Genomic DNA, 24009 nt, shown 5'->3' with positions numbered 1-24009 from the left:
AAACTAATGGATTAGTGGAACGCTTTAATAAAATATTGAAAGAAACCATCAGGATGGCTTGGGCCAATGGGATGGACTGGGAAGATGCTGTCAGGGAGAAAGTAATTGCACATCGCTTTACTCCACATACCAGTACTGGTGTGTCTCCCTTTGAGCATAGTAGGGGAAGGAAGGCAAACACAAAATTGGCTCCCATTTGGCTCATCAAAGAAAGTAAGGAAATAGAGAAGAATCTAGTAAATGCAAAAAAAAAAATTAGAGAAATGCAAAAGAAAAACAAGATAAATTATGATAAGAAAGTACGTAGCAACAAATACGATATGTCCACAGCTATTGGTAAATTTGTCAAGGTTTTACTTCCTCCTGCTCTAAGAAGTGGACCATGCAAATGGTCCAAACCCATTAAGGTTATAGAGGCTTTTCGTCATGCTGTCAGAACAGAGGATAAAAGAATATGGAATGTAGAAAGAATTTGGATGTGTGAAAGTAAGGTTCTTAATGAAAAAGAAAAGAGAAATGTAGGGGATAGGATGGACAGAAATGTTAGAATCTCTAAAAATATGAACAGTAGGGTGAAGAGTGATTGTTATAGTTTTGTTAAGAAGAAATGTGATGGCAAATCTGAACAATCTCAATTTTCTTTGCCAACTACCTCCAGATATGATGGAGGCATGTCCAGATCTGGCAGAGCTTATCGCTTGCCGAAGAGGATGGAAGACTATGTGGAATTTGCATGAACCAGATAGAACTTCTGGTTGTCAGTTTCTGTATATAGTTTGTGAACAATAGAAAGGGAAGGAGATGTGTAGTACTACAACCTCATAGTTGGAGCTGCCTGACCTCAGTGGGACATGCCTGACTACATTACAGCATGTATAATCACAATGCTTGGAATCCAGGAGTTATAAGAGTTCTAGAAGAGAGAGCTGCGGTCAAAACACAACTGCCCAGCTCCCTTTACTGGTAGCAGACTCCCTCCTCCTTTCTTACATGTAACTTGTTTATGTATTAAATACCGAATATAATAAATATAATTACTTTACAATAAAGTCTCCTACTGTTATATAAATGTATAAATCCCCGCTCCGGTCTACTTCAATAAGGTGCAGAATTTTTGTACTGGGGCCAAGGTATGCGTTATTACTTGCAAAGATCTGGTCGGGGATAAGCTTAACTAGTTTTGGTGGTTTTCCTTTTAAGTAACTGTTGCCTGCTCTTCCTGTCCTGCTTCCTCCGTCGACCACAAAAATAATTGCATACCAGGATAACACATATGAGCCCTAATTTATGAATATTTATTCTTTTTGTTCTCTTTATTTTTCAGTCCAACTCAAAGCTAAAGCTTGTTCGTAGCCTTGCCGTTTGCGATGAATCTGGTTACTTTGTAGATGACCATTTGGAAACACAGGTAGGCTCTTAAATTGATGCTGTAATTTCGGAATTGTTTTCAAACCTCTGTGCTCCTTCCCAACACTTTACTGCTAAGTGAATACATGCCAGTGAAGTGCTGAAAAGTCTCCCACTTTTGTAAGCTGTTTTTGGCTTATACCCATGAATTTGTTTGCCTACATACCTTCCCAAATGTATTCAAGGACATCTGCATTCTGATGCAGGGTTTCCCGGTTTTGGCACATATGCAAAAACTGATTTTTGCTTTCTGAATTGCAACGTGATCTCAAAGCTGCCCTGGCTTGCATTCCATTAACCCAAAGTTGTTACTCAATTTCTGTTATCGTGCTAGATGCATGTCCAGTCCTGTTTTTTTTTATTTCTTGGCTTTCTTTGACTTATTTCTCCGATATTCCCATTATAAATCCAGGACTACAAGTTCCATAATTGCAGGTCAAAAACAGGACTGGACAAGTATCTGGTGGATGGAATGGGTATGTTGGCATGTGTGGTTGTGGTGCTCTGCACGATCCCATTGCCAAAATAAAAAAAGTGTGCATTGTGTGCCAGGGTGGATGTGATTCTTAATGCCATGTTGATGCTTTATTCTTAAAGGAAATTATTCAGTTGCACATCAGTTGTCCATCAGATAAAGAGGAAGAGAAGTCCTCAAAAGATGCCTTTGAAAAAGACGACAAGGAGCGAAGTAATGATAAAGGCCCAAAGAAAATGCTTTCACGAGGTGAGCAGACTGTTCAGCGTTCACAAAGCCGTGCCTGTGTGTGTAGTTATGCACTTGTTAACCTTTCTCTAGAGTATATTTTGTTCAGTAGTGCTCTTTCCTTTTTCATGACCGCATTCCATGGAAAAACCTTTTCTGGCTGTTCTAGCCATTTAGGGTGCTTTTAGCTATGGTTTGTTATGGTCTTGCGATATTTGCTTCTGCAGCATGTCCTTTGCCAGTTAAAAAGTGCACATTCAACCACAAAAGCATGTTCACAAATGCCCCAAAATAAACCTTTTTGTTTTCACTCTCATGTGACAGTCTAAATATGGAATCGAGCATGATGTCCAAACTTGCTTCTCACACTGCTGTGGAGGATTTTGTGACCTATGTACTCTTATTCATTTCATGTGCACTGAATCATAGGAACACTTGGAAGTAGGAGGTTATGTTTTCAGAGTACACAACATACAACACATTTTCCCTTTTGCATAGTTTTAATGTGCCAGCAGCTAAACTATTGTCCCCTTATGGAATTCTAGACACTCCCATTTATCTGTAATTTATTGGGAAAACTTTGCCTCAGTATGATGAGTCCCAAGCCTCATGACATGCTGAACATTGTCTGTTTTGAGGCTTTTCCAGTTCGAGCTTCACATGCTCACATGCTTGCTCTCTTGGATATTTGTGGCTGACTTGGTATTTCTCAATTCTTTATACTGGAATTATGAAAACTGGGAGCTTGTTGGTAGTGCCGCACGAGGAGATTGTTGGGGAGTGCTAAAATGGAAAGTGACACCTCCTGACATATTAGGATATTGCATTGGACATGTTCTGTCATATATGAGATGGCGCCTTTCATGACATGACCTATTCCTTGATCTATCACGGCAAAGCATGACACTACAATGACGTGACATGTCGTGCATGGTCTTTTCTGTCCCATGTCATAACAAAACTGTTGGTATACAGAGAATGTGTGAACTGAGAACCTACTGGGAATACCAGAAGTTTGAATCTTCGATTACATTTTCAACATGCATGAATTGCTGGTTGTAGTGTTACTTAATCCAACAGATCGCCAGTCTTCGGACAGGCTGATGCAATTGGAACATTTGCCCATGTGTTCATTCCAGTGCTAACTCTAGAGCAAATGGTCTCATTGCCTCAGGAATATCACCAGCCACGTTTGGGACATTGCGCTTGAGCTACAATTATAAACGCAAAGGCAGTGGCCTGTTTAGTCCTATCGTAGTGTTAGTGCAAAAACCAGAATTGTGCTTTTGCTTCCCAGGATGCATATTCTGGCACTGTGCCAGTGAGAAAGTCAGCCGTGTGTACTCTGTTCCCTGGCTGTACAACCAGTGCTAATCCGATTTCTGCTCTAGTGCTTAGACCAGTGCAAAGGTGATCATTTCTAGAGGATAGTAATGCACTTTCTCAGGGGAAATCACTGTCTGAGGGCCTCCAGGCCATCCTGCTTTCAAGTAATATAGGTTTGACTGTTCATCCCATACACTACAGGCTTTGAGATCCATTGTTTGTGGTGGGCACTTTTTCATAATGGACCTTTAAGAATCCTTTGTGTTGTACCTCAGAATTATCCACCCTGTGAGCTGTACATTTTGTTGCAGGCTGATACATAGGTCTTTGATATAAAGGCTCCATTTCGTGCCCAAAAGGGGACCATCACTGGAGGAAACTGTTTCATCCTTGGTAGTATGAAAGACGTCCAACTTGGATAATGGGATTTCGGTACTGGGCATCGTGCTGAGGATGACAATGTCTTTTGTTGCTGGAACGAAGGTAGCCACTTCTGTTCTGGGACTTTTGCCCACTTGTATTGATGGGAAACCATCCTGGATGCAAAAGAAGTTGCTACCTCTTAAAGGCGGAACCAAAGTTCCTCTGGCACTGGATGACCTTTTTTACACCTGACACAATCACATAGGTAACAGTGGGTAGCCCCAGCATTGATAAGCCATTTCAACACACAGCTTCCTGGAAATGATAGTCTTCATGTACTGTACTGAATCCTCAAACCGTACATTCCATTCTGGTGGATTTGGCACTTTCAGAAGTATAGTACACCTCTTGCCAGGCTTCTAGAACCAAACCATAGGCACTCATTCCTACTGCTATCTCGGGCTTAAAAAGGGTGAGCCTTCTATGCTAGCTGGATAATAGTCTAAGGAAAGTTAGGAACGTTTCAAAACCTCTTTGGTACCCGAGTCTCTTCTTTGGACCTAGGGGACCCAGATTTAAACGGGTGAAAGATATGACAATTCCACCTCTAACATTTTTGGCACCAAAATTTGCATCTCCAAAATTGGGATTATTTTTTTCTTGCCAAAACAGAGGTCAAGGCCATTGTAGTTGGTGTGTACTGCACAAAACCTCATGCATGTTCATTTCAGTTTAGACTTCTTAGCAAGGACATTTGTCTTCACCTTTTATAAACTGAATTGTCTGTTCTAGAGCCACAAGTCAATCAAGGTGTGCAGAGGATGACATAAATATAATTACAAACCATGATCTTATAATTCCCTAGAAACTCTTGTAAGTGACTGATTGATGTGTCTGGATAGTCCTGAGGCTCCTGATCCAGTCCTGGCCCCTAATCCATATTGTCCAGATCAACCTTCTGATTGTCGTTATTAGAAAACTGGTGTGGACCTAGAATCAGACATGGAAACTGTCTTCATATCGTACCAGACTGTATGATATAGTCTAGGGTAAGGCTTTCTCCTTCTAAACCAAGTAAACAAATCTAGTCAATGTAACCTTCCTTACTTGAGCAGTGTTTGTTAATTTGTCAAAAAACATATTCTGAAGCACACATTTCCACGTTCTTAAATTTCTAATACAAGGTTCGTACAGAACCTTTTCCGGTTGCTTGTCACCTACAAACCCAGCTGGCTGTGATTTCATTTTTTGAAAGGTAACTATCTTGCTCTTCAGTCATGGTCAGTCCCATCTGAAGAGGTTAAGGTTTGAAGATTGTGGGTCAAAATATCATGACCGAATGCAGCTCTATCCCTCCAACCCCCAGCCCCCACCAATCGACAACCTGAGGCAGAATTGGGTTGCTGAAGGGAAGGCGACTGCATTTCACCAACTTAAAATCAAAAAGGTCTGCATGCAGTTGAACTAGAGCCATGAATTCAGCCACAGAGAAATGCAAGGCATACATGACTACGTTCTTGACCAACTGTTAGGTGGTAACCTAATTTTCCTCCCTCTATGGACAAAAACTTGCAGAAATGCCAAATAGGGGTGGTAACTGCAAAATCCTTCAAATGGATGTCAAATGCCCTCCCCCAGTAAAACACTGATTTAACCGGTTTAGGCTTTTAAAAACTTTGGAGGACAAACATGACTGAAATCCAAATGTACCAGCCACTTGAAATGCACGGTTGTGTGCCAAACTGAAATCTGCAGCCCGACTGCCTCAAACATGTCCCAGAAATCCACTTGAAATTGGAAGGGGATGAAGTCTCTCCTTTCATCAAAGAGAATTTCGGACAGGGAAAACTGCTAAAATGCCCTCTTTTTGCTCTGTGTGCCCAATAGGGAAAGCAAGCAGATTTTGCACATATTTCCCCATGGAGCAAAACTCGACTGTTTTGTCCACCTCTAGCATCTAGTTATGGGAGGGCAACTACTGGTTGTTCTAAAAACTCTGGTGAGGTCTCCCAGGATTGATGACTTCTCCACATCCAGAGTTGAACCACCAAAGGACTGCACAAAGTGCGGAGGAGATGACATTGAAGAAAATAAATAGTCTGTCATTGCGGGGAGCGCATCCCAAAATACAGCAATTCCAGGGATTGAGCTAGTGCACTGATGGCACCACAATGACACCAGGTATGTATACGTGCCTCACAAGTAAACGCCCTTTTCTTGAGTATGATGGTCTGACTTGTCACTGGTACTGCAATTGCTCTACCGTTGCCCTAGTGCCTTGGTTTTCCACCTAGAGAAGTTAGGATAGCACTCCCAACACTGTTGTCCCCATTGATCAAGGAAACCAGGTCTTGCTGCATGGTCCTTGTCTGGTTCAAGGAGTGGAAATTGCAAAGTCAAACGTAAGTTAACCTTTAGGAAGAGTCTTCGATGGGACTGCAACTCTGAGTTTCTGCATGAGCATGATCTTTTAGCCCTGAAATGTTACAGGTCTATCTTCAACACATTCCAGGGGATGAAAAAAGTAATGTAGCAGACACTCTATATATTTACAGTCTTCGATGCCGAGAAGGAATCTTGACCTCCAATGATCGATGCATCCATTCAAACTTTAGTCTGCTGCCCAATCACTTAGCGTCTGTTTCTTTCAAACTTGGCGGTTTTGTTCCTGGGCTTTGAACGGAAATGTGTATTCCAGACAACCAGGCATTCCATTTTCTATTGGTCCGATTCTGTTCAGTCGGGAAATTAACATGTAAAGCTCTCACTTGCATCCACTATTTTCTGTTAGCAAGACTGGTCTCCATGGCTATCTGTCAGCGAAAAGAGGAGCCCATGAAACCACTTGGGTCACTCAACATTTGCTCATACAAGCAGAGATGGCAAGCAAAGACAGATTCAAGAACACTACGCTGGATTTTAGTGAGATGCTCACTAGAACCATCCTCTGGGTACCATTTGCACTCCAAACTATAAATCGGGTGTCTGCCAACAACCAGTCAGATATTCTACACATAGTAGTGTCAGTCGCAGTAGGCAAGATCAGCATATATAGTATACCCTCCCTAAGCGGCCAAAGGGTTTCTCATGGGCATTTGATTGTCCCCGGTGAGGGCCCAGACTCTCTCACAGCAGTTAAAATGATAAATCCAGGCAGGAATAATTTTTAAATTACCAGGACCCCTCCACCGAAGTGCAGTAAGCCCTTTTGACATTACAGCACCACAACAGAGTGCACCTCCTGCATGTCCTCAGTCATTAAGTATTTTGCTGTTCAATAGACCGGCGAGCCACTGCCTAATTCCTAGTCCTCAAAATTGTTGGTATCCCCGAGTTCCTTCTTGAGATAGTTTTTGTGTTGCTTACATCACAGATGAGCAATGGCTTACATCCTCAATTGTACATGAAGATACTGTAACAGCAGAGACAAATGTTTAATATACCAACTTCTTAGCCAGATTGATCGAACTCTATATGCCTCCTCGATCTGATTGAGCATTGTAATCCTGCTGTGATTAGTTTAGGAAAAGAGCATGCAGGAATTCAGTTTACTTTCAGTAGATGAATGGAGAGTTTTAGTATGGAAAAATAAACCGGAAGGTGGTCAAATGGGATGAACATCATGTGGGGTACATAAAGGTCATTTTAGTGATTTGTTACTGGTAAACACAGGTTTAACGCCCATTTAAAATTAAAGATAAACCGAAGTATGCTAGAACAACCAATAAATAGCCCCCATGCACAGCATGTGAATTTAAAACAGATGACACTTCAGGATTACTATTTACAAGTTAGTAAGGTTTGCCTTGTAATCTATTTCTGTATATCCTAAACAAACCATATGATCTGACATGTCATTTATAACGCGCCTGTACAAAAGTGTTTCTAGGCGCGACAAGACAAGGAGGGGAAACAGGAGGAGGACAAAACAACGATCTTACTAGGCCTGGTGTCATTCAGATCGCGCAAAGTGTGGGGAATAGGGAGGGGAGAATTGCCGGGGGGGTGAGTGAGGGGATGGGTGGGGAGTGCAGGTAACTCAATAAGTGCTGCCGGAGAGTGCCTCATAAGTGCAGAGAGAAGGGAATGTAGGGTTGTAGATACAGACTCTTAAGTGCTGGGGATCCCAGAGGCGGTGCCAGGGCAACTGGACATGCAGGAGCCTGGGCCCGGGTTCAGTGGATGACCATTGCACGGAGCAGTCACAGAAATCCGTAGAGGAGAGGAAGAGAGAAAGCGGAAGCGAAAAGGAAGGTCTTGAGTTGCTTCCGGAACCAGAGGTGCTTCGGCTCAAGTTTGAGAGAGGCCAGGAGGCTGTTCCAGAGGGAAGCCCCAGCCCGAGGAAAGAGATCTGCCCCCCCACTCTTTGTTTGGAGAAGTGTCTGACCCTCGGAGGTAGATGAGTGGAGAGCTTGTGAAGGAAAATGTTTAGGAAGAGAAAGTTGGAGTTAGTACAGTCCCAGGCCCCAGAAACACTTGTCAACGATGCAATGGGTCTTGAACGTGATCCTTGCAGCCACAGGGAACCAGTGAAGAGATATGATCCCTGGGCTTGTGACCAAGCACAAGTCTTGCAGTCCTGTTCTGGATAAGTTGTGAAGGTTGAAGAGTAGACAGGCATATTTAGAAAGGGGCTGTTGCAATAGTGCAGCTTAGAGAGCACTAGAGCTCTGGATACAGTGAGCTTCTGGGGGGAAAGTGAGAAAAGGCAGATTACCTCTGAGAAGGTACAGCTGATAGTGTGACTTCTTGGCGATGTCAGAGATGTGAGGAGAGAAGGAGAGGGTGGAGTCGAAGATGACACCAAGGTTCTTAGCTTCACAGAAAGGAGCAAGAAGAGGGCCCAGGGTGGGCGGACAGAGAGCGAGAGGAAAGGAAGGGAGCAGGTGTCCCAATGAGGAGGATCTCGGTCTTGCTAACATTAAGGCAGAGATGGTTGGCGCCACACCATTCCTGAATTGTAGCCAGCCAGTCTGGTTTGAGAGAAGGAGCATAGGTGGCTGAGGAGAGCCTGAAGGAGAGCTGGGTGTCATCTGCTTAGCAAGAAAGGGGCTGGTAAGGTTTGTCTCCAAGGCAACAGACTTGGAGGTAAGCTATTTTCCTAGGCTCCATAATGCAGCTAGTGTGTTTTGACTATCTGACTGAATCTTTGTCCACTGCGAGTATTGCTGGTCACTGTCATCTTCCTGATACTCTTTCTCAATGCCAATGGGGCAGTGGTCTGAAGAGTTGCAGTGGTAGACCATTTTTGTTAATGACATGTTGAGTGAATGGTTAGTGACAGACCAAAATAAAAAAGCTTATTTGTTGGTGTTGTAATAGCCTTAAAGCTTTGCATTAAATGCTTCCTTAATCTATTAATTGAATGGCTTTTGCCATACTTGTTCGTGTGCTGACCTGATTTTTATCTTTTTAGATTCTAGCCAAGAATACACAGACTCCACTGGAATAGATGTACATGAATTCTTAGTAAATACACTGAAAAATAACCCCCGGTAAGTGTTGCCTTATTTTTCATGGATGTTTGAGGGAAATGTTAGTGCAGGGAGTTTGGGGGCAGATGGTGATGGCTTGCTCAGTCCAGCCTTGGTCATTGTACCTCTCCCTCCTGCCTGTGGGAGGTTCTTCTCAGGCGTGAGTTATAGAAAGTCACTGCCTTGGTGGTATAATGTAAGAATAACATAAAAAAGAACATATTATGAAAGTGGACACCACTGATGGTGTTAGATGTGCATTCAATGAATGTTTAAACCAGGATCTCCAAGCCACAGCCCTTAAGACACCCACTGTAAATAACCCCCATTCAAATTTAATGTATGAAAAGGATACGCTTAAAATATGGAGTTATTTTGATTCTGTGGACTGGATCGGAGACCCCTGGTTTTAATTTGTAGTACTTATATAATCCAGTGGTATGCTATCCATTTTTCAGATTTCAAAAGTTAGTTGCTTCTCCCTTAATCCCTACTTTTATTTTAATTTCCTAACCCTGAATGTCTGAGACTTTGAAGAAGAGACTGATTGAAATGGTTTAGCCATTCTGCTGGCTTCTTAATTGTTTTCCACCTGGCTTTTGCCATCACAGAAAATAGTTTACTGTATGCAAATCTGTCAAAAGGAGCAGCCTGGCTAGAATGTGGATGCTACATTCCTTCTGCATCAGTTGACCTCAAAAACCACTTGAACGATTTACCATAATGCTAAGTAAAATGAAGCTGCACACAAGCCATTATCCTCTTCTTGCAAATGATCGACTTCAGTGAATTTAACATAGTTCTTGTATTGTTAAATAGGTTAACCTTGACCAGAGAAGAACGCAGGGGTTTCAAAGTAATCCTCCCCGACATCCTGCATGTAGTCTTTGAACTTTTAAAATAGTTCAGCTTGTGCGGAATATTTACAGATTTCACAACTTTAAAGAAGGTTTAATCCACTTTCCCAGCCCCACACCTTAATTATTGTTGGGTTTTGACCCTGGCCGGTACGTGTGAAATGTGTACTGAAAGCTTGAATATCAAATTAGGCTTGAAGGGGGACCTGTTTATGCAGGTATTCAAGTTCCTAACCATCCATAGTTTTTTTCCTCAATCATATCAAACCATACCAATGGCTTGGCAGAGGGAGACTTAGTGTCAAGAGAAGCAGGTAACAGTTGAGCTTTGGACACCTCTTGGTATCCAAGTTACACAAGTCTAAAGTTTATAGTTGCTAAATTGCTTTCAGAGCTACTGAAGGAAGTGCAGAAAGTGATAGTTGGCCACTTAAGTCACCATCCAGTCCCAGTAGTTTCATTACAGTGGCAGAGAAAGCCGACGGCAAGTATGATTTCAAAGAGGGAGGTGAACTCCATGGCCCTGATAAGATCATGGTCGAAACAGCTAGGAGCCTGGACGGGCAACATTTTGATGCGCTTGTTTAAAATCAGCATCCTATTCAAAATACATAAGCTTTCTATCTTAGAAACTACAATAAATACTGTAGCTGAGCAGTTGGCTCACCACTGACTGTTTGAATGGTGCAGAAAAATTCCATTGGTGGGCCTTCATTGGTGCTTCAACTCCGGGACTGGTAGATACAACCAGTCTCGACCCTTGCATGAGGACCCTTGCCTGCTGAACCTTCAGAAGTCTCCCTGGACCAACTGGTGCTGCCTCGCTATAGCAGTTGCCGTTCCAAGCAGAGCCATGGACCTCTGTAGGTCTTGAGCTTGTTTCAGAAGTCTCCTGCGCCTTCATTTTCAGCTGCCTCACACAAAGGGAAGTTGTACTGGGACTACTGCTGTGTTTGCAGCCTCAAGATTGCCTGTCAGTGCATGACCGTGGTGACTCCTGTTGCAACATTCCTATAATCCTGTGACGTGTCTTGAGAGGGTCTTCATTGTAGAAGTCTTCATCTTTCCTTGTTTGGGGTCTTCTACTAGCAGCTATCTGGAACAGATTCCTCTGCACCTCAACCAACAAACTAAATTATGATGCCGAAAGTGACCTCTGCACCAGTGACCCTGGCCCTTGCTTGACCAGACCAAGCACAGAATATTGTGTTCCCAACAGATTCCATAACAACTTCATTGGTCTCTAGAAGAATCTGAGTCGGGGGCTAGAGGGAAGGGGAAGAGGGGTTGGGGAGGCAGGTGAATAAGCTAACATTTCTGTTTTTGTCCCCCAAGTCAGCCAAAGGGTTATATTGAGCGTAACGCCTGTCCCTAAATCACTCTTACCTGATCTTTGGTGGCCTACCCTAGTGTGGGTTGTGTGGAGTACTGTGAAGAATCCAGGGAACTTGTCCCTTCTCAAGTGGGATCTATCCCTTTTAAGGCTAGAAGACCCACCCTAGGGGACAGGGCAAGCGTGATCACACCGGGGGTGTCACCCTCCACCCCCTTAGAGGACAAGGAGATCCTTAACCAGGATAAAGTTACATCTTCCTCCGAGATAAAATCTCCTTTTTCTTATGGATTATATGGAAGGTAATCCATGTTACAAGGCGAAGGGCCCTTTAACTGGCAAGGGCTTTGCTGTTGATCCCACGCTATGGTTTGGCTATTGAACCCACTCTATGGACTCCGGTACAAGAAACGTCGAACCAATCCGGTCCTCTATCTCCCTAAGCAGGGGGATGATTAAAGGAAAGCAGATCATACCTGGGAGGTGAAACGGGAAGCCTGAATGAGCCCTCTTACAAGCAGCAACTTTGCCGTGATGCTGGGCAGATTACACCTGGAAGCAGGACCATGTGTGATAAATGGTGGGCTGATGAATCCCTGAGCCCGCAGAATGCTGCTGAGCCCTGGCGACGGGATGCCCGATGATAAAAGGTCTCCTAAAGAAGGGAGACTGGAGCAGGAGAAACCCAACACCCTTGCACTCCCGAGCCAAGACGCAAAAGCAAAGGACCGCTGCGGGAGAAATCACCACCTCATTTCCCAAAAGACACAGCCAACATGCAGGTATGCAGCCAGCATGGAGAAAGAGGAGGTGCACGGTTGGGCTCTGAGGAAAGCTAGACGTGGTTAGAGATAATGCAACTGCCACTTGGCCTGCTATGCCAAGCAGCCCAGGAGAGGCTGAACAAACCAGAAACCCTAAAGGGGTTAGAGACGCTGACAATCGCATACGACCAATGAGGCCAAGCAGTCCAAGAGGGGCTGGGAGAATGAGAAGCCTTCAAGGGGTTAGTGACACTGTCACGCATGCAACGCCAGCGAGGCCAGGCAGCCCAAGTGAGGCTTAGCCAACTCGAAGGGATTAGAGACACTACCACTTACATATGGCCGAAGAAGCCAAATAGCCTGTGAGAGGTTGAGCGAACCAGTGCCTCCGACGGGTTTAGCTCCATTGCAGCTCGCATATGGCCACCAAGGCAGAAAAGCACAAGAGAGGTTGGGAGATCCAAAAGCCCTGAAGGAGTTAGACACTGAAATTCATACAAATCCGACAAAGCCCAACTGTCCACAAGAGGTTGGAAAAACCAGAATCCCTGAAAGGGATATATGGCGACATTGCAACTCGCACATGTCCTACAGGACCAAACAGCCCACGAGAGGCTGAGCGAACCAGAAGCTTTGACGGGGACAGACGCAGCTGACGAGGCCAAGCAGCCAAGGAGAGTTTGCAAGAATCTGGTCCGTAGGAGAGTGAGAGACCAGTATATGGCAAGCAAGGGCCAGTAGCCCACAAGAGGCCGAGAGGAACACAAACTTTGAAGAGAATTAGAATAATGATCACATAACAGAAAAGATTCTTGAGTTGGAGAAAGAACTGTGTGACCGCATTAAGAATCCTGCTGAAGTATTTGGGATTTGACTTATTAGTGTCAAGAGAATACAAATGTTTCATTTTGGAGCTGTGTCCAAGCTTCATGAGGGATCTAGGAGTCCTCCTCCTTTGGAATACCTGAAAACTGAGACTTTTTATTTTCGACCATCTTCAAACACTGAAACCCAAAAGGGGAGGGGAACTGGAACAAATTAAAAGGGTGGGCGGCTCAAGCACCTGTCATCCCAAGCCAAGAGGGGAGCGGAACACTGCCATAGGCTGACTTGTGTTTCATTATTGTTAGTGGTAGGGGGCAGGCCATAGGATCAGAGTAGATTTAGGACAGAGGACGATTGTTATATTGACGACATCCTGACCAGCACCTTCTTTATTTTCTTAGCATAGGAGACCACCACCCTTAGTGGTAGGGTCAGGACAGGCATGTATTTTCTTTAATGCAGTAAAATTGGAATCTAACCACGTCTTTCTGCCCATCTCCTATATCTAACTTACTTGAACTTTGCTCTCACTTTGGAACTTTTGTTATTAATCATAACAATTGACACTTCAAATCTCTATATAAACTCACCTGAAGAAATATGGTTACTAGTCTTTCCATCAGAGTTTTTCCATCGAGGGTTTGTTCCATCGAATCTTTTCCATTCAAAGATGTTTCATCGAATTGTCATACATAAAGTGCTTAGTGTTTATGCATCAAAACCCTTTAATCGAATAGAGTTTTGTTATAAAAACACTTTACATTTGTTGCATGGAAAGTCGATGAAACATGCATAACGTTACAGGGAGCTGTCCAGTGCTGAAATCTATCCAGTACAGTTGCAATGTATTTCAGCTCGGGACAGCACCCTCTAACTAACTTATGTAGTGTGCTCTTTTACTTTATTTTTTAATGGGGTGGGGCTCCCCCACCACCCTCCAATAAAATATAAATGTCCGCAGTCCTAGAAAATAAAATGAAAGTGCACACTACACAAGTCAGAGGGAGCTGTCCAGTGCTGAAATGCATTGCAACTGTATTGAATAGATTTCAGCACTGGACAGCTTCCTCTAACTTGTGGTGTTTGTTTATTGGAGGGTCCCCAACCCCCATTTTCCAAAATTAACCCTTTCCTCAACCCATTGAATTTCCAACCCAAACATCCATACATCTATTTTAAAGGTATGTTTGAGTTGGAAATCCATCGAAATTCATTCAATGAATATGATTTTCGATGGAAACACATTTTAATGAATGAATTTCGATGGATAATGATTTGATGGAAATTATTTCGATGGATAGACTATACCTAGAAATATATGCTTTGGAACTGGTGTACTTTGGGCAAAAAGCCCCAAACTATCTTAGGGTTACTTTATAAGAACTAGGAAGCTAGTGTTGATTCAAAGTTTTCTGTCTCTCTTTATGTATCTGAACTTCTTTCCTGTGTTGCACTGGTCTTTGTATCAACTGCCAATCTATTTTTCTGAAGGGTGGATTATAGGTTTTATAAGTTTTTGTGTGACAGTATTGGTATAATTTTGATCTACCTCGTGAATAAACTAAAGGCCTAATGCATGTATTTTTATATTTTTACTGTCTAACTGCTGGTGCTCTCTGTGGACTCATTGTAGCCCTCATACCTTTCCTGAGACTAAGCCTTGACTGCTCTGCTGCCTCACCTTGATTGCTTTTGCCGGACCTCTGTGTCTTCCCTTTTCACCATAATAGGGTGGCCTCCCAAAGTACCCATCCCACTAGGGATGATTTTGGAAATCCATCTGAACAGCCTCTTTAGTGTCTGAACTGTGCACTCCCCTTTAATACACTTTTTGACTCCTTTTCAGTTTCCATTAGTCCTTGCTTGCTGAGACTGTGGTCCAAGATTAATGGCACTGACTATTTTACAAAGACTGTTTTGACAAAGATTTAAGGAATTGAAAGGAACGTCCAGTCAAGCTGAAACCTTGATTTGCACCTACATTGCTCCGCATAGATGTTGCTTGAGCTGAAACCTATTTATAAAACCTTGGCATGTTTAATGTTCTTCATGCAGATGTATCAAGCCCGAGTTAGGTTTTCAGCCACTATCTAACAGGGTAATTCATAGAATTTCGTACAAAAGTGGCGCACGCGGCTGGCGCACAATGTGCGCTTGCAAATGTCTGCGCCAGCCGCGTGCGCTAAAATCGATTTCCGCGCACAGCGTATTCATGGATTTTAGCCTCCAAAACCAGCCGTGGCGCAGCAACCCTGCAGCAGCGGCAGCTACGCCCCCAAGAACGCCCTCGCGCAATGAAAAGCCATCAAAATTCCCAATTCTGCCCAAAGGGCTGCGCTAACCCAGTTTACAGGGCTGCCAAACAGCAAACGCCATGCGGGGAACGTGTATTACTGGGATGCGCGTGAAGTTTCACACGCGATTGGCCTGGCTACGTGTATTTCAGGGGTGCGCGGGAAGTTTCACACGCGAGTGGGTTGGGTACGTGTATTTCAGGGGTGCTCGGGAAGTTTCACACGCGATTAGCCTGGGTACGTGTATTTCAGGGGTGCGCGGGAAGTATCACACGCGATAGGCCTGGGTACGTGTATTTCAGGGGTGCGTGGGAAGTTTCACACGCAATTGGAGTAGGGTACGTGTATTACTGGGGTGCGCGGGAAGTTTCACACGCGATTGGAGTAGGGTACGTGTATTTCAGGGGTGCGCGGGAAGTTTCACACGCAATTGGCCTGGGTACGTGTATTTCAGGGGTGCCCGGGAAGTTTCACATGCGATTGGGCTGGGTACGTGTATTTCAGGGGTGCGCGGGAAGTTTCACACGCGATTAGCCTGGGTACGTGTATTTTAGGGGTGCGCGGGAAGTATCACACGCGATTGGCCTGGGTATGTGTATTTCAGGGGTGCGTGGGAAGTTTCACACGCGATTGGCCTGGGTACGTGTATTTCAGGGGTGTGCGGGAAGTTTCACACGCGATTGGGCTGGGTACGTGTATTTCAGGGGTGCGCGGGAATTTTCACACGCGATTTTGCTGTCGGAGCAGGGAACGCGTATTTTGGGGGTGCGCGGGGAGTCCTACACGTGAATTGGCAGTGTGGGTCCTCCCAGGTGTCCCCTCTACCCCCTCCATGGCCCCTGCAGGCACCCCACAACACAGGGGACTACCCTGCACCCCTGGTCATGTCCCGCAGGCAGCCCATCCACCATGGGCATGCCCCCCAGCCAAGCCACATGTCACGTTGCAATATGATCACCAACTCATGTCTCCCTGCACCCCCACCCCCCAGCAGTGAGGGGCACCTGCCAGCAGGCCCCCACACATGTCCCCCTGCACCCCCGCCCCCCAGCAGTCAGGGGCACCTGCCAGCAGGCCCCCACTCATGTCCCACACATGTCCCCCTGCACCCCCACCCCCCAGCAGTCAGGGGCACCTGCCAGCAGGCCCCCACTCATGTCCCACAGCCAACACGTCCTCACAATCCAGATCCCTGGCTCTTATGGCCACCCAAATCCCACCCCACGCCACCCCAGTTCAAACACCCAACCAAGCTTTACATTCACTCCAAATTGAAATCCCCATCACATGATCGATCACAAATGAGCAGTATGCGCATGAGTACAAGTCTTGTCAGACCCACACAATGGCAACACATGACTGAGAAAACCCACATTGTGACATGCATGTTCAATGTCTTGGAGGCGGGCATGTTCTCTGGCCCAAGGTCTCGCAGGGATAACCCCATGTCCAACTCTCTGCGAATTCCCTCGAGGCACTCAGCCCGCCTCAGCGCCCTACGCATGGAGTTCTCCGCCCTGACCATTGTTAGCCATGCCTCCTCCTCCGCCTGCCGCCCCGTCTCCGCACCTATCTGCTGGCCCAACCGCTGCCATACGGAAGACACTCCCATTCCAGGGTCCTCCTGCCCTCCGGCCGATGCCTGCCCCTCTGATGTAGATGGCCCCGAGCCATGATGCCTCCCACGTTGAGCCTGCCGCTGCCTCCGACGCAACTGCCTCTGCCCGCACGACGGCATCCAGGCTGATGGAATCCACCGACGCCGTCGTGCATGTGCCCTGCCCGATGATGCCGGCACATCCTCCATCTGCTGGGGTCCAGTTGCTGGGGTGTCCACCCCTGCTGGACCTCCGACTCCTGACTGTGGCAGGGATGGGATCCCCACTGAGCTGGCTGCGTTGGTCAGGGCAGGTCCACAGGGGGCCCTGGTGGCATCTGGGCCGGAAGACGGCATGGAGAACGACTGGCGCATAGTCTCCACAGAGGAGGAGAGGGCCGCCAGAGTGGCCGACACATGTACAAGACCCCCGACCATGGACACTCCCAACTGGGCCACGTTGGCACGCTGCTCTTCGTGATGACGTGCGTGCTCCCCCCGGGAAGCACGCATGTCATCACGAATGTCATGCGTGCGCAACGCGACACCAATCAGGACCTTCTCCATACGGCCAGGGGTCCCCTCGTCCGCAGGTAGGAGTGTCAGATGACATGGACATCCACCCTACCTGCGGACGAGGCTGGGATGGGGCATCCCTGCTGGTGCATGGTGGTGCAGTCAGTGTCAGGGACAGTGACATGCACAGGCCCCTCTACGGCGACCTGTACTACCTCCTGCCCCTGGACTGCACCACTTGCACCAGTGGTACCACCCCCACCAGGCCCCATGTGCGGCTCAGTAGCGGCCTCCTCCTCTGTGGAAACCACCAACCTGGATGGCTCCACACCGTCTTCCGCCGTTGCAAGCCCCTGTGGGGGCTCACCCACCCCTTCCGCTGCAGCCGTAGTGGCAGACGCAGCACCAGTCTCCTCACTCCCGGACGATGGTAATTTCTGGGAGGGTGACTGGGCCTTGCGTCGCCGCCGGTGGGGGCATCCCCGCCGCTTTGCTCCACAGCGCTGTCTCCGCCCTCTTCATCACTTGCTGCTGTGTAGAGGGAGACATAGAACACAAGCATCAGGGTACTGTACAATGGTCCCCTAGACAGGAAGCAATAGCAGATGAGTGGCGCTGTCAAACATCACTTCCATCATGACCCTCCACAACACATGGGTCAGTGCAGGCAAAACACATGCAGTAACAGGCATGGCGCATGCTATGAACATTAGCATACATGTCCAAGGGACTCTTGAAACATACAATGCTGGTTTGAAACTCACATGCATCATGGGTCATGCCTATCACATGCACACACTTCACCGTAGTTTCATCCATCTGGCCTCGTACACCCCAGACACAGTGGATACAAGGACGAGTAGGCTGCATCAGTGAATCTGAACATTGTCACAGACGTGTCATGCATCCATGGCATTTACAAGTCACAGACACGCAAGTCAGACACACAGACATGGACACCAGACATGTCCATGACAGCAGCACCCATCTCTCACACACCATCCATGTCCAATAACAGACAGGCAATCATTAATGTGTGCATTCCGCATGCTGCTCCGCATGTTGCTCCGTAAGACATGCACCAAACATGTGGTTCACACATTACTGGTCTCACATGCATGGCCATGTCCCTGCACACACACATACGTACATGGCCTATGTCACACATTACAGGCAAGTATCAGACAACCAGCACCCTGCAACATGCCCTGTCTCGCACAGCAATGCTTGGCCACTTACTGCTCAACTCCAGACGGGTCTGCCTCTGGGCGTGGAGCGCTGGGCCTACCTGTTCCAGGACCCTCATCTGGATGGTACTCATGCTTCCCCGGCCCCCCTCCACGAGGCGCCGGGCCTTTGAGGGTCCTGGACCTCAAGTCCTCCCAGCGCTTCTCAACTTGCTTGATGTTGCGGGTTGCCACCCCCTCCTCGTGGATGGCAACCACAAAGTCGTCCCAGATCCTATCCCGTCCTTCCTTGTTGGCGCGTGATGTTCCGAAGAGGGCATCATACACAACTTCCTTCTGACTGAAGCTGGTGGCCTTCTGCCCCTCTGGCTGGGGGTTGCCAGTGGTCTCGGATGGTGTTTGCCCCGACATGGCGACCCCCGAGGCAGGCGTGGGTGGGCAACTGTGTCCTGGGGCTGGGCTGTCGAGCGATGGTAAGTTGGCAAGGTTGTGGTGTCTCACATGGATGTCGGTTCCAGCTGCATGTATCTGCACTGTGTACATGTGCATGTGTGTGTATTTCACAAGGGTGCAACATGGATGCTTGGGACACTGATATGTAGAAGACTAATTGCCAGATGTGACATGGATGCCGATCTCATCACTGCAACAGTTGTTGGAGGTGTACACATGCATGTAAGTGTGGTGGCTTGTGTGCATGTGTAGTGCACTCCCTGTGTTTCATGTGATGTCTGGCTCACCTTTGGCTGCTCATGCTGTTGTATTTGTATGGATGGTGCTGGCTGTTGCCATATGGCTGTGGAATTGCTCATGTGTTGCGGATTGTGATGCCATGTCTGAAGTTTGACACTGCCACTCATGTGCAACTGGCATGTGTGTATCAGTCCATTGTACAGTGTCCTTATGCCTGTCTCCCCCTGTCTGCAGCGTCAACTGATGAAGAGGGCGGAGAGGGTGCTGTGGAGCACAGCGGCGGGGATCACACCACCAGCCGGAAACGCAAGGCCTGGCTCCCCTCCCAGGTTGTGATCTCGTCAGGGAGTGAGGAGTCGGTGCCGCGTCCCAGGCTGCAGCTGCCGAGGGTAGGTCCAAGAGGCGGAGGTCGGAGTTGGACTCCTCGGCAGCAGAAGGAGCTGCTGAGACCCCACAGGGTCCGACGAAGGAAGATGGCATGGAGTCATCCAAGTTGGTGGGGGGGGGGGGGGGGGTGTTTGGTGGAGGAGGAGGCCGCGCAAGGGACGGAGACGGGGTCTGGAGGTGGGGATTCCACTGGTTCCAGTGGTGCAGTGCAGGGGCAGGGACAGGAGGCAGCACAGGCCGCCGTGGAGGTGCCTGTGTGTAATCCTGTCCCCGATCCTGTGACTGCATCATCCCGCACCAGCATCATCCCGCACCAGCAGGGATGCCTACGTCCAGACCCGTTTTCAGGGAGGGGATCCACTTACAACAACTGGCCTTCCTCTCCCTGCGGACGTGGCTATCCTTGACCAGGTTGAGCCTGTCCTGCGTTGGGTGGCTTTGCATCAACGGGTCATGCGAGGTGACCTGCAGTCTTTTCATGGGGAGACTGCACGTCATCTCGAATGGCTCGTTGACCACGTCAGCCTACTGGGACAGGTCACCCAGGCCGGATTACTCCGTTTGCTGAACCTTGCTTCGACCCCCCTCCTCACCTGAACCCCCTATGCGCCAGTCGTCGTCCGTGCCATCTTCCCACCCATGTATCACCTGGGTACCCTATGGAGCTGCCTCTGACCGTGCGGCCAGGCTGGTGGAGGACACATCCCTGCCACAGTCGGGAGTCGGACGTTCAGCAGGGGTGGCCACCTCAACAACTGCACCCTAGCCGGAGGAGGATGTGCAGGCAGCAGAAGCCAGGGCGCAGCAGCAGCAACAAGGTGGGAGCCATGATGGCTCGGGGCCTTCGACATTGGAGGGGCAGGCATCGGCCTGAAGGCAGGAGGACCCAGGACGGGAAATGTCTTCCGTGTGGCAGCGGTTAGGCCATGCTATAGATCCGGAGCGGCAGCGGGCGGAAGAGGCACGGCTCACGATGGTCAAGGCGGAGAACTCCATGCAAAGGGCTCTGAGGCGGGCCGAGTGCCTCGAGGCAATTCGCAGGGACCTGGAGGTCCGGATGTCATCGTCCCAGCGAACCCTCGGGGCCATGGAATAGGACCGCCTCCGGGACATCGAGCAGGAGTTCGATGATGCCCTGGACCGGGAAATCAGGAAGTGAGCTGTCGGACTAGCCCGCTGCCATTGTATATAGTTAATTAGTGTTAGGTTTCCTTTTGGTTTTCATTTCATTTGGGGCGCTTGGACAATGCCCCACCTTTTTGTATATGGTTGTTCATTAGGTAGGGTTTTTGTAGGTTTCCTTTCAATGGTTGGGCTCATGGACCCTGGATTTGAACTTTGTATATAGTTCAACACTGGATTTCACTTCAAGTTTCTTCTTTACCATGGATCAATGGATGTCTTATTTTTACACTTTGGATTTGGTTGGACGGACAGACTCTTTGAACCCATTTGCTTTTGGATTGATTTGGATTCTGCTTTAACACATTTTTTTTTGAATATTTTGGACATGCAGCTTTTTCTTCATAATTTGCATTATTGTGTGGTTTTGTTTTATTCATTTGGTTAATTATTGAATACACATTTATTATATACTTTACAGATGTGGTCTTATATCATTTGTTTTGTGCATGTCACAATGTTGATCTTTTCAGTCATGTGTCACCATTGCGTGGGTCTGAGGGACATTGATTAATGGCCATGCTGGTTATGTATTTTCTATCATGACTTTGGGAATTCAATGTGGGGTGTTTGGACTGGGGTGGGATTTGGGTGGCCATGAGGGCCATGGGTCTGGAGTGTGATGACCTGTCGGGGGGGGGGGGGGGAATGTGTGGGGGCCAACTGGCAGTTGCCTCTGACTGCTGGGGGGGTGGGGGTGCGGGGGGACATGAGTGGGGGCCTGCAGGCAGGTGCCATGCACTGCTGGGGGGTGGGGTGCAGGGGGACATATGTGGGGGCCTGCTGGCAGGTGCCCTGCACTGCTAGGGGGTGGGGGTGCTGGGGGACATGAGTGGGGGCTTGCTGGCAGGTGCCCCTGACTGCTCGGGGGTGGGCGTGCAGGGGGACATGTGTGGGACATGAGTGGGGGCCTGCTGGCAGGTGCCATGCACTGCTGGGGGGTGGGGGTGCAGGGGGACATATGTGGGGGCCTGCTGGCAGGTGCCCTGCACTGCTAGGGGACATGTGTGGGGACTTGCTGGCAGGTGCCGTGCACTGCTGGGGTGTGGGGGTGCAGAGGGACATGTGTGGGACATGTGTTGGGGCCTGCTGGCAGGCGCCCCTGACTGCTGTGGGGTGAGGGTGCAGGGGGACATGTGTGGGGGCCTGTGGCAGGTGCCCCTGACTGCTGGGTGGTGGGGGTGCTGGGGGACATGTGTGGGGGCCTGCTGGCAGGTGCCCATGACTGCTGGGTGGTGGGGGTGCTGGGGGACATGAGTGGGACATCAGTGGGGTTCTGCTGGCAGGTGCCCTGCACTGCTGGGGGGTGGGGGTGCTGGGGGACATGTGTGGGGGCCTGCTGGCAGGTGCCCCTGACTGCTGGGGGGTGGAGGTGCAGGGGGACGTGTGTGGGGGCCTGCTGGCAGGTGCCCCTGACTGCTGGGGGGTGGGGGTGCAGAGGGACATGTGTTGGGGCCTGCTGGCAGGTGCCCCTGACTGCTGGGGGGTGGGGGTCCAGGGGGACATGAGTGGGGGCCTGCTGGCAGGTGCCATGCACTGCTGGGGAGGTGGGGGTGCAGGGGGACATGAGTGGGGGCCTGCTGTCAGGTGCCATGCACTGCTGGGGAGGTGGGGGTGCAGGGGGACATGAGTGGGGGCCTGCTGTCAGGTGCCCTGCACTGCTGGGGGGTGGGGGTTCAGGGGGACATGTGTGGGACATGAGTGGGGGCCTGCTGGCAGGTGCCCCTGACTGCTGGGGGGTGGAGGTGCAGGGGGACGTGTGTGGGGGCCTGCTGGCAGGTGCCCCTGACTGCTGGGGGGTGGGGGTGCAGAGGGACATGTGTTGGGGCCTGCTGGCAGGTGCCCCTGACTGCTGGGGGGTGGGGGTCCAGGGGGACATGAGTGGGGGCCTGCTGGCAGGTGCCATGCACTGCTGGGGAGGTGGGGGTGCAGGGGGACATGAGTGGGGGCCTGCTGTCAGGTGCCATGCACTGCTGGGGAGGTGGGGGTGCAGGGGGACATGAGTGGGGGCCTGCTGTCAGGTGCCCTGCACTGCTGGGGGGTGGGGGTTCAGGGGGACATGTGTGGGACATGAGTGGGGGCCTGCTGGCAGGTGCCCCTGACTGCTGGGGGGTGGAGGTGCAGGGGGACATTTGTGGGGGCCTACTGGCAGGTGCCCCTGACTGCTGGGGGGTGGGGGCGCAGAGGGACATGTGTGGGACATGTGTGGGACATGTGTGGGTCATGTGTGGGACATGTGTGGGGGCCTGCTGGCAGGTGGCCCTGACTGCTGGGGGTCCAGGGGGACATGTGTGGGGGCCTGCTGGCAGGTGCCCCTGACTGCTGGGGGCTAGGGGTGCAGGGGGCATGTGTGGGGGCCTGCTGGCAGGTGCCCCTGACTGCTGGGGGGTGGGGGTGCAGGGGGACATGAGTGGGACATGAGTGGGGTTCTGCTGGCAGGTGCCCTGCACTGCTGGGGGGTGGAGGTCCAGGGGGACATGTGTGGGGGCCTGCTGGCAAGTGCCCCTGACTGCTGGGGGGTGCAGGTGCTGGGGGACATGTGTGGGGGGGGGCCTGCTGGCAGGTGCCCTGCACTGCTGGGGGTGCTGGGGGACATGTGTGGGGGGCCTGCTGGCAGTTGCCCCTGACTGCTGGCAGTTGCCCCTGACTGCTGGGGGTGCTGGGGGACATGAGTGGGGGCCTGCTGGCAGGTGCCCTGCACTGCTGGGGGGTGGGGGTGCTGGGGGACATGTGTGGGGGGCCTGCTGGCAGGTGCCCTGCACTGCTGGGGGGTGGGGGTGCTGGGGGACATGTGTGGGGGGCCTGCTGGCAGGTGCCCCTGACTGCTGGGGGGTGGGGGTGCAGAGGGACATGTGTGGGACATGTGTGGGGGCCTGCTGGCAGGTGCCCCTGACTGCTGGGGGGTGGGGGTCCAGGGGGACATGTGTGGGGGCCTGCTGGCAGGTGCCCCTGACTGCTGGGGGCTAGGGGTGCAGGGGGCATGTGTGGGGGCCTGCTGGCAGGTGTCCCTGACTGCTGGGGGTTGGGGGTGCAGGGGTCATGCGTTGGTGATCAGTAGTGCAAGGTGACATGTGGCTTGGCTGGGGGGCATGCCCATGGTG

The 24009-nt window shown here is 49.6% G+C and overlaps 1 protein-coding gene across 6 annotated transcripts in view; it reads left to right on the top strand.

Moving 5' to 3' along the window:
* The window catches only part of R3HDM2 (R3H domain containing 2), a 2186793-nt gene that overhangs the window by 661052 nt on the left and 1501732 nt on the right, over positions 1–24009 (top strand). For all 6 annotated transcript variants that reach the window (XM_069653574.1, XM_069653576.1, XM_069653575.1 and 3 more), the window contains 3 exons: positions 1325–1408; positions 2005–2131; positions 9216–9294. In XM_069653574.1, the coding sequence (XP_069509675.1) occupies positions 1325–1408; positions 2005–2131; positions 9216–9294 (290 nt within the window). The remainder of the gene's footprint in view (positions 1–1324; positions 1409–2004; positions 2132–9215; positions 9295–24009) is intronic.

The sequence above is a fragment of the Ambystoma mexicanum genome, chromosome 3q (assembly GCF_040938575.1).
Source record: "Ambystoma mexicanum isolate Mex_15411 chromosome 3q, UKY_AmexF1_1, whole genome shotgun sequence".
Classification (NCBI taxonomy): Eukaryota; Metazoa; Chordata; class Amphibia; order Caudata; family Ambystomatidae; genus Ambystoma; species Ambystoma mexicanum.
Note: the sequence above shows the minus strand (reverse complement) of the source record. Positions and strands in the feature narration are given on the sequence as shown.